This window comes from Ahaetulla prasina, chromosome 2 (assembly GCF_028640845.1).
Source record: "Ahaetulla prasina isolate Xishuangbanna chromosome 2, ASM2864084v1, whole genome shotgun sequence".
Classification (NCBI taxonomy): Eukaryota; Metazoa; Chordata; class Lepidosauria; order Squamata; family Colubridae; genus Ahaetulla; species Ahaetulla prasina.
In genome coordinates, this window is record NC_080540.1 from 92,871,832 (window position 1) to 92,883,060 (window position 11,229).

General features: G+C 36.4%; 1 protein-coding gene across 3 annotated transcripts in view; it reads left to right on the forward strand.

The window, feature by feature from the left end:
* FAM13B (family with sequence similarity 13 member B) overlaps nt 1-11,229 on the forward strand; it is a 66,437-nt gene that overhangs the window by 45,577 nt on the left and 9,631 nt on the right. For all 3 annotated transcript variants that reach the window (XM_058168859.1, XM_058168858.1, XM_058168856.1), the window contains 5 exons: nt 73-205; nt 1,965-2,046; nt 2,878-3,104; nt 6,158-6,241; nt 8,261-8,356. In XM_058168859.1, the coding sequence (XP_058024842.1) occupies nt 73-205; nt 1,965-2,046; nt 2,878-3,104; nt 6,158-6,241; nt 8,261-8,356 (622 nt within the window). The remainder of the gene's footprint in view (nt 1-72; nt 206-1,964; nt 2,047-2,877; nt 3,105-6,157; nt 6,242-8,260; nt 8,357-11,229) is intronic.

An 11,229-nucleotide genomic window follows, 5' to 3' on the forward strand; every position in this document is an offset into this window, starting at 1 on the left:
GAACATGTGTATATGTTTGTGTGCATATGTGTATATAGTACCTATAATATTTACCTCTTCTTTTAAATTCAGAACTCGAAGAGCAGCATTTAGTAGTTCTAAGGATGATAGAAGGGAAGAAAAGACTCCATATCAGCTAGTCAAAAAGTTGCAGAAAAAAATAAGACAGTTTGAGGAGCAATTTGAGAAAGAAAAAAACTTCAAGGTAAATTATTTTAATATTTTACAGTGCTGTTTTAGGATAATATTTATTTGCTCTTACTTTACAAAAATGAACTTGCATTGATTTTTTTCATCATTCCATTCTTTCCTCTTTTCTACTTAATTTTCTTTTCTCAATTGTTTCACACACACACATACACGCGTTAGTATATATATATATATATATGCATGTATGTCAGTTCATTGAACAAAATAGGATAAAAAGGATGTTCTCCTGTTTTCCTTTATAGAATACTATTGTATTGCTGTGTTTATTTTTTCTGTTTGCTAATTTTTTTCTTAGCACTAAAGCAGAATTGCAAATATCAACTGAAAATAATAAGGAAAATCATAAATTGAATTTTTCTCAGAAAGCTATATGATGGAATGAAGCTGATTATTCCTTTAGGAATATTTATTACTTGGAGAACCAGTGGGTGTTAAGGTGCTGGACTAGGAGAGGATGACCCAGTTTCTAGTCTTCCCTTAGGCATAGAAGCTGGCTGAGTAACTTTGGGATAGTCATTCTCTTTCCTCCCTAGATTAGAAAGTTCAAAATTATCTGTTTACCAACCTACACTGGATCAACATATGGTACATTACTATCCATAACCTTCAAAGAAGAGGTTTTCATCTGATAGATACTGATTCAGGATGGTGGTGATGATGATAAATTCGATTTCAGCTGCATTTCAGATAACAAGTATACCCTGTTTTCCCCCAAATAAGACCCAACTGGAAAATAAATCCTAGCATGGTTTTTTAGGATGCTCATAATATAAGCCCCCAATATAAGCCCCAGTTAAGATTGTCAGCCAGATGGATACATTTAGTTCTGTTTTCTTCAAAATAAAATCTAACCAAAAAATAAACCTTAAAGCATCTTTTGGAGCAAAAAATTAATATAAGACCTGGCCTTATTTTCGGGGAAACATGGTATATGTAAATCACTTTATCCTGTAAAAATAATATACACACAAAACATATTTATCTTTTACTAAGTAGCATACATTAAGCTTCCAGATATTATTTAAGGCAGCTTCATTACAATAATTAAGAGGGGAGGTTACACCATGTGGGTGTGACTGGGAGAAGGACACATTAGTCCAGGAACAGGTGTAATTGGTGCCCAACTCATAATTGCACCCCTCTGGCCCCGACTGCCATTTGTTCCTTGAACTGGAGAACCCCTACATTATGCATTGGGTCAATCTGGAGCAGTGCAACCCCTCCAGAACCAAAAAGATAGTACTTCTCCAAGAGCCAAAGAGTTCCTAACGCAGAGCCACTCTGTTTTGTCAGGGTTCACTTTTAGCCTGTGGTTCCCATTCAGACCTCAATAGCCTTCAGGCACTGAGAGGGCGGTCGCCGCATCGCTTAATTCACCGTGGGCAGAGATGTACAGCTCACTATCATCAGCATACTGATGATATCTCACTCCATGGTGATGGATGATTTCCCCATACAGCTTCATGTAGATGGTAAACAGAAGCAAAACGGGTACCAATCCTTCTGCAGGGTTGATGATTAGACATATTTTGATAATTAGATATGTTTATGATAATACAAGTACTGTTATGGGATATTGATTTACAGGTTTTGATCTGTATCAAAGAAAGTCAGGAGTTTATTGTTTTTTATAGCTTTTGTTGTTGTTTGCATTATCTAATTTTGTTTTTATTATCCCTTGTTCCCTTTTTAAAATTCCTTTTCTTTGCTCCTTTTGTATTTTATATTTTTTTTAAAAATTGCTTTCTTTGCAGCCTTCGTATTCTGATATTGCAGCAAATCCAAAGGTTTTAAAATGGATGACAGAGCTTACCAAATTAAAAAAGCAAATAAAAGGTAAGTTTTTCATAGAAATCTCTTATGGCACCTCGGCAGCTCATGCTTATTCATTACTGATAATTTTCATTAAGAAAGCATTTGATTATTATTTCATTCTACTTTTGAAAACAATGTTATATGCCATTAAAATTCTCGTCAGTGTAAACAAATTTTGAACTGAGGGGTCACAAATAGGCTAACTTACAGAATGCATCCAAAATCTGGATCCATGACTTTTGTGAGATTGAAATTTGGCAAATTTATGGCCGGTTGAGTGCTGCTGCATTGCCATCCATGGTTCAAGTAGGCATATTCCCCTAGTCCTTCAGACTGACCTTTCCTTCAACTGCTGGAGATCAGATAAGTCAGTCCTGTTTAGCCCTCTGGAAGCCACTGGCTGCCAGAGAGTGGTTATCTGCAGTCAAGATGGTTGCAAGTTAATCTCACTTCCCCTGCCTTTTTGCCCTTGTTTATCTGTTTAGATAAGGAAATATCTCTGAACTAGCAATAGCACTTAGACTTACATACCGCTTCACAGTGCTTTACAGCCCTCTAAGTAGTTTACGGAATCAGCATATTGTCCCCAACAATCCAGGTCCTCATTTTACTGACCTCGGAAGGATGGAAAGCTGAGTCAACCTTGAGCGATTCAGAATCAAACGCCTGGAGTTTGCCTGCAATTCTGCATTCTAACCACTGTGCCAACATGATGATCCATTGGATCCAGGCAGTTTAATGTCTAAATTCCTTGTTTCTATTTTTATTAGGCAGATTAGAAGTAACAGTTACAAAGTGACTGAGCTTTGTTCTGTGAACTTATGTTTCATTTTTTTAAAAAATTCAATGTAGATGCAAAGCACAAAAACTCAGATGAATTGATACCTCAGGCACGTCCACGAAGCAACACTCTTCCAAAAAGTTTTGGTTCATCTCTGGACCATGAAGATGAAGACAATGAAGATGATCTGCGTGTTGCTCAGAAAGAGAAGAAGCCTACAAAAGAAATCACTGTTGAATTAATTTTAAAGAAATTGAAAGAAAAGCGAACTGAAAGATGCTTGCCAGAAGATATAAAAGTAAGTATTGCATATACTGCTACATCAAAAAAAGTGCATCTGTCAAGTTCATTATCCTGTTGAATTTCCTAATATATAATTTAGTAAGTTGCTTATGGTACTGACCCATAGTGTATTAATTTGATAGGTAGAAATATGAATAATCTCTAATGCATGTGTTGGTCTCTGCACAAGAAATGGAATTTGTTTCCATAACGTTGGAGACAAATATTAACCTGCTAGTGATTTAAAGAAGGAAGCATCTTGCAGAAGAAGCAGTTATCTGGAATAGAATGCTTTGACATTTTAGGGACAATATGCAGGTCTTTCTCAATATCTTGTCTTATAAATGTGGTGGTGGGGAAACATAGCCTTGATCTATGTTTATTTAACAAAGATGACTAACCAGATTAATTGTATAATTAGAGTGTTCAAAATTTCTGCAAGGATAGGAGTTTATTAAATTAGATTATCCTTAAATACATCAGTAGAAAAGGATTCATGAAAGGTCTGGATGACTTTGAAACCTTTGATTTGGAAAGATGGCTTGGATAGGTAGCACCATCAGGCACATTTTTAAATATTAACATGGAGAAGCAATCTGCAAATTCATTTAACCACCGTGCTCATATTTTAGAACTTTGTAGGAGTGAGAACAGTAAAAAAAAATCATTCTGAACTGTTGTCTGCCCAGTAAAGTACTGTGATAAAGAAACTGAAAATCACTGTAGACCAGATGTATTGTCAGCCGCCAAACCAAAATGCAGTTTTTACTCAATTTACATCTTTTAACTTTCACCTGTGTCACCAGGAATGCCTTTGCTAGAAAATCCATCTCTTTTTTTCCCTCTGCATTTAAAATCAAAATCATTGTAAGAAAATACTTGGTTTATCACATCGTAGATTATATTAACAAACCAGTTGTTTGAAGTGGATTACAAATTGGATTATATCATCTTACAAGTGGGCCACTTCTGTGGAAGGAGCAGGACTCCCAGAAGGCGAGTATCTTTGCTCAAATACAAACCCCTGTCAAGGCTGTCAGGGATTATTTGGTTAAAAATAATGTTATAACAATATTGGATAAATATATAGAAGACTAAGTCCAGATTTATTGCCCCTTGCTTCAGTATCAAACATTAATTTTTTATGAAAATGAATGTACATTCATATTTGTAATAATTTGTATAGAACACAAGATTTAACCCAGAAGCAAATATGAATTCTTTTGAGGCACTTCCCCGGAAATGGTCAGAAATGCCATTGGTTTCACCATCTTGAAATAAGTTGTATAGTTCAAAGGAATTACAAAAACAAGGTAGATGATCAACGAAGCTCGTAATGCAGACTATAACACTGGCTGAGACCTAATTGTAAGAAGTTATTGAAATATGATATAGAAAATAAACAAACCAAGATTGTATGATTAAATGAATGCAGAATAGAATAGAATAGAATAGAATAGAATTTTATTGGCCAAGTGTGATTGGACACACAAGGAATTTGTCTTGGTGAATGTACAGGACATGTGATATGCAGCAGTGGGAATATAAATGGAAAATAAATATCACATTTCCTGCAGATACTACGCTTGAAGAAAATTGGTACAAGATGCTTTTTCATTGATGCAATACCCCAGACTTTGTTGCTCTAATAGACAATTCAAATTTTAAAAGACTACCAGTCTACCAGAAATGCAATAACCAGGGTGGATCATTGTGGCAACTAAGAGGCTCAACAATTTGGAAGATGATTCACCATAAAATAAAGCGAAATTTAAGTATAGACTTTGATTCCTCACCAGCTGTTTTTATGCTAAATCTTACCAAGCATTATATTCCTACAGAATTGGGTCTAAACATGAGAACAGCTGCTAGGATATTTTCTGCTTCTTGATCAAAATTACACAAAATTCCTTCTCAGAAAATAGCAGACTGCTATGGAACTAGGCATCCATGTAATAGATAACTTCAGATTTAAAAAATAAGCCTGATACTAAATTTTTTTAACTTGAAAACTATCTGTAGACTATAATTTTGCATGTGAACACTCACATCCAAAATTTGGGTTACTTCAAGGCTTTAAAATGTTAGATTTTGCTTCTTTGTTACAATAAGGACACACTTTTTCAATTTAGATAGAACATGTATTGCTTATTCTGATTATTTATTCTTCTGTTGGCTGCCTTTGCTAATTCTTAATTTAATTTGACAGTGGTATTAAAGTATTAAAATCACCTCTATATGCTGTATTAATCTAAAATTACTTTGAAAATTTTCACTCAGTTTTATACAGCTTTGTAGAATGTCCCTTTGTAGGGACATTCAGCTATGACAAAATAAAATTTTATACTGTGGTTGTGCAGTCTAAAGCAGCGGTGAAATCCACTTACCTTTGCTACCGGTTCTGGATTGGGAGCACGCTATATGCGCACGTGTCTCTTCTGCACATGTGCAAAAGATAAAAAAAGGGGACATAATGATGTCCCGGCAGTGGGCAGAGCCTCCTGCCACCAGTGCTACCGGTTTGGTGAGCTGGATAGAACTGGGCGGATTTCACCGCTGCTCTAGAGAGTATGAACCGATTGCATTGGTTTTGATTTATAATGAAGATGCCTTGTTTTGAAGTCTTAAAGACTTCAAAGAAAACCACTTTTCTCCTGGAGCTTTCTTATAATCTTTGGCTTTCTTTCCACAACCAAGAAAGGCTAGGTTGGTGGATACTTAGGTCAGAGTTTTTTCTGTGCTAGCATTCTGACTTTGGAATTTCTAGCACTAATCCCTAATGATGTTTAAACATGAAATAAGAATATTAGTGTTTTGAAAGAAATTTTTTAAAGCCTATAAATTGATTTTAATATTACAGTTTGTTTTAAACAATGTTTTGCATTGCCTTTTGTTCTGCCGAGAAACTTTTCTTCATTGCTTTAAGAAATAGGTATGGGAAGAAAAATATTTTCATCATAATTATTTTTCAATTTAACTATTTCAATTTTATTATTTTAGCTCCACAAGTAAGTATAAAAACAAAAATGGATGTAGGATAAAACAGTTTCATTTCTTTCATTATAACAGAAAATGACGAAAGACAATCTGGCAGAAGAAAAAACATCACTCCAAAAAAGTCTCCTGTTCTATGAAAGTCAGCATGGACGTCCGGTAATATTTCATACTCTTCCCTCCTGCCTGTTTAGAATTATTTAAAACACTGTTTACCACATCTTGCAGAAGCACTGAACTCTTGCTCCGGTGTTTCTTCTAATAGCTTTAGCCTGCAGGAATTGTGTTGGAGACCAAAGAATAAATAGGACTGAGTCCTTCAAAACAGCATAATAATAGAGTTCTAAGAATTGTAAAAGAAACTGGTTTCTTTTCAGAAATTCGTTCCTTAAAACTTTCATCAACATTCATCGATGTTTATCTAAATGTAATCTCAGAAACATAATTCAGAAATATTTTAAGAACTATTAATTTGAGAAGAGAATACAGGTAGTCCTCAATTTATGACCACAAGTAAACCCAAAATTTATGTTACTAAGTGAGAGATTTGTTAAATGAGTTTTGTCCCATTTTATGACTTTTCTTGCCACATTTGTCAAGTGAATCATTGTGGTTGTAAATTATTAACATGATTGTCAAGTGAATCTGGTTTCTCCATTGACTTGGCTTGTCAGAAGCTTGCAAAAGCTGATCACATGCAACAAACTGCAACTCCCATAAATGTGAGTCAGTTATCAAGCATCCGAATGTAAATCACATGACCATAGGGAATGCTGCAATGGCTATAACTGTGAAAAATGGTCACTTTTATCAGTGCTGTTGTAACTTTGAACAGTCACTATTATAAGTCGAAGACTAACTGTAACATTTAAGAGTTTTAATTTTGCTGACAGTCTGTATTGTATAGATTTTTTTTTTTTTAAAAAATGAAATTAAAATCTAAGGAATTGAAAAGATGGGGTTGCTTTATTTTTGTGAATTGAGATGCTGCATCTTCGCATTGTAAAATAGACACCTATCTCAAAAGTCTGTTTATTATTTATTTCAAGCTATACTTACCAAGTTCCTGCATACAGCTGTTATATGGCTCACATGTTAAATTTAAATACAGGTATTCTTCATTTAGCTACCCTAATTGAGAGTGGCACTTAGCACTTGCTAAGCACCGTGGCCACTAATGAAACATCACCTAATCACAACAGACTTACAGTATTACTTCCTATTAAGCAAGACATCACATGAGAGCAAATTACGATTTTACTGCCGGCATCTCCATTGTCTCTCCTTGATGGAGCCAGATGTAAAGTGTGAAGTGTGAAAATGGCAATCATATGACTGAGGAATGCTACAATAGTCAAATGCCCGACAATTGCATAGTGCCCAAATGTTGATTGTGTGACTGCAGGGATGCTGTGACAATCATAAATACAAGGGTGTGTCATAAAGTTACTTTTTCAGTGCTGTCATAACTTTGAATTGTTGCTTAATAGGGCAGTCATGAAGCAAAGTCTACTTTATGATAATACAACCACACATGATAGATTTTGTCTTGCAAGGATACCTCCTACAATAAATAAGGATTGAGTAGTTAAGCTTTTATAAGTGCCCTTCCTATCCCTGTTGCTTTTATCTGACCATTTGTCAGATAAAGTGTTCCTAGCAGTATCTCAGGGGTTGCCACAAAGAAGAGGGAGTCAAGCTATTCTCCAAAGCACCTGAGAGTAGGACAAGAAGCAATGGGTAAAAACTAATCAAAGAGAGAAGCAACTTAGAATTAAGGAGAAATTTCCTTAGTTAGAACAATAAATCAGTGGAACTACTTGCTTCCAGAAGTTGTGAATGCTTCAACACTGGAAATTTTTAAGATATTGGATAACCATTTGTCTGAAGTGGTGTAGGGTTTCCTGCCTAAGCAGGGGGTTGGACTAGAAGACCTCCAAGGTCCCTTCCAATTGTGTTATTCTATTCTATTCTATTCTATTCTGCGCTACGCTACGCTACTCTACTCTACTCTACTCTACTCTACTCTACTCTTTATGCCTGCTTTCTTCCTATCAAGCCCAATTTGTTATGGATTTATTTCTGTGTGATTTAGTTTTGCCATCTTTATATTACTCTGTTAGTTTTAAGGCAAGGCCCCCTTGTTCATTTTCAGTGTTTGATTTTTCTTTCTTTCAGGTTTCCAGAGAAGACAGACATGTTGTTAAACCCCTCTATGACAGGTACAGGCTTGTGAAACAGATGTTAACTCGAGCAAGCATTACTCCTATCCTTGTGAGTATAGAATCCGTTTTTCATACATTTTGTTTGGAATTGATTTGCCTCAACAACTTGTTTTGCGCTGATTTTTTGTTTAGTATTCTAATTTACTTTTAACGTTCACAATGACTATAATAAGAAATAACTAGTGAAATCTTTATTCTTATTTTACCTGGTCCATTGGTTATAGATAACCAATCTCTAAATTAACTCCAATCTCCAAGATATCTATCATTTACATAAATTTTTAATATGTATTTCACTGTTGTTACAATTCATCAACAAGTGTTTGATTAAATGAGTTGCGGTGGCGCAGTGGTTAGAATGCAGTACTGCAGGCTGCTTCTGCTGATCACTGGCTGCCAGCAGTTTGGCAGATCAAATCTCACCAGGCTCAAGGTTGACTCAGCCTTCCATCCTTCCGAGGTTGGTAAAATGAGGACCCAGATTGTTGGGGGCAATATGCTGACTCTATAAACCGCTTAGAGAGGGCTGTAAAGCACTATGAAGCGGTATATAAGTCTAAGTGATATTGCTATTATCCTTTCAAGTGGCTTTGATTGTTGGAATTGAAGATCTTTTCTATGAACATATTGTAATCTGGTGTGAAGGCTTCAATATGTTTGGAATGCTTGACATTAGAAAATTAATACCATATAAGAATAGATAAGGATAAGGAGGTATGGTGGCACATTGGTTAGAATGCAGTATTGCAGGCAAATTCTGATTGCCAGGGGTTCGATCCTCACCGGCCCAAGATTGACTCAACCTTCCATCCTTCTGAAGTTGGAAATTGGCAATACCCTGATGCTGTAAAAACTGCTTGGAGAGGGCTATAAAGCACTGTGAAGTGGTATATAAGCTATTATTAAGATAACAGTTGGGCCATTAAATCTAATTTCCATACTGAGTGTATCTTTGATGACTATGGGGTAACCTACCATCTAACATAATTGCCATGGCCCATGTTCCCCTAAGTTCAAAGATATGTCACTTATTTTCCAGTATTTCTCAAAGATAATTCATTCATATTTTCCCAGACTATTAGTTCAGTTAGCAGCTTAGATGTCATTTATGTGGTCCAAAAGATTTAAACTAAAACATGTTTCAGTCCCAAGTTTCAATCCTGCTTTTTTGAGTTGTTTGATAGAATACATTACTATACACATTTTGCTGTTTCTCTTGCTGTGGAATTTCATTTGTGGTTACTCTGAGCTTATTAAAAGTCTTAAGATATTTGTTCATCTATATTTTAATTGTCCTTGTAATCGGGAACTCTAGCATCATATGTCACTTTTGCACATGCACACACTTACAAATCCCTAGGGTCAAGTGAGAGAAAGCTGATGTTTTACTCTATCTTCTGGAGGATAGTTTTCAGAGAATTAGAAAGTTGCCTTATAATAAATATTATGATAATGAAAGTCCTCCATTATTATTCTTTTATATCTCTTAAAAACATTGTATTTTTTGAGTGAGTGGGAGATATTATGCACTAATTATAGTATTGTTTTTATTTATTTATTTATAAAATTTATTGGCCCTCCATTTTACCATCTTACCATAAGGTAACTCTAGGCGGCTTACAAACATTCATTTTATTCATTTCTACAGTTACTTTACACTAGATAGGGACTCTTCAGTATCATCAAATTTCATTTACTTTTATATCTAAGCAGGGGATAGATATTTTAACATACAATTAAAGTCCTTCCTTTCTGTTGTTTCCTTCTTTTGTGCAAACAGTTTTCTTCAGTTGATGCCTTCCAGTAATACCATCTCATTTCTTTTATATCTATTGCATTTGCTTTTCTGTATTAAGAATTCAAATTTCTTTTGAACTTCCATACTTCATTTTTCTTTTTAACATTAGTATACACACAATGAATGTTTGAGTCAATATTCTTTATTCTCACTGTCTCCTACAAATAAAAACAGATAGAATTTTTATCTATAGAATAGATGAATAGAATAGAATAGAATAATAGAATAGAATAGAATATAGAATCTCCATGTTTCAGAATAATTATGTAAACTAGAATGGCATATGCTCTAAATATAAGAGGAACATAACTTTTATCTGCATCGGCAGATAACCGCCCAGCCGCCCTGTTTCGGGTGACTCGTTCCCTCCTTCACCAGGGGGAGCGGGATGACCCGCTGCAGGGACGTGCTGAGGAGTTTAACGGTTATCTATACGATAAAATCGTTCAGCTTCGGGATGGTCTGGACCAAAATTGCGGTGACTCGGGTGAGACGGCTGAGGGTGGTCTTGGTGACATTTTATGGGATGAGTTTGACCCTGTGGCTCCCGAGGACATGGACAGGCTGTTGGGTAGGCTGAATGCCACCACGTGTTTACTGGACCCGTGCCCCTCCTGGTTGGTGCTGGCCACTCAGGAGGTGACACGAGGCTGGCTCCAGGCAATTACGAGCGCTTCCTTGGTGGAGGGTGTCTTTCCGGCCGCCTTGAAAGAGGCGGTGGTGAGGCCCCTCCTCAAGAAGCCCTCCCTGGACCCGGCTGTTTTAGGTAATTATCGTCCGATCTCCAACCTTCGCTTCGCGGCGAAGGTTGTAGAGAGTATGGTGGCATATCAGTTTCCCTTACACCTGGATGAAACTGTCTGTCTAGACCCGTTCCAGTCCGGTTTCTGGTCCGGTTACAGCACTGAGACGGCTTTGGTCGCGTTGGTGGATGATCTCTGGAGGGCCAGGGATAGGGGTTGTTCCTCTGCCCTGGTCCTATTAGACCTCTCAGCGGCTTTTGATACCATCGACCATGGTATCCTGCTGCGCCGGTTGGGGGGATTGGGAGTGGGAGGCACCGTTTATCGGTGGTTCTCCTCCTATCTCTCCGATCGGTCGCAGACAGTGTTGACAGGGGGGCA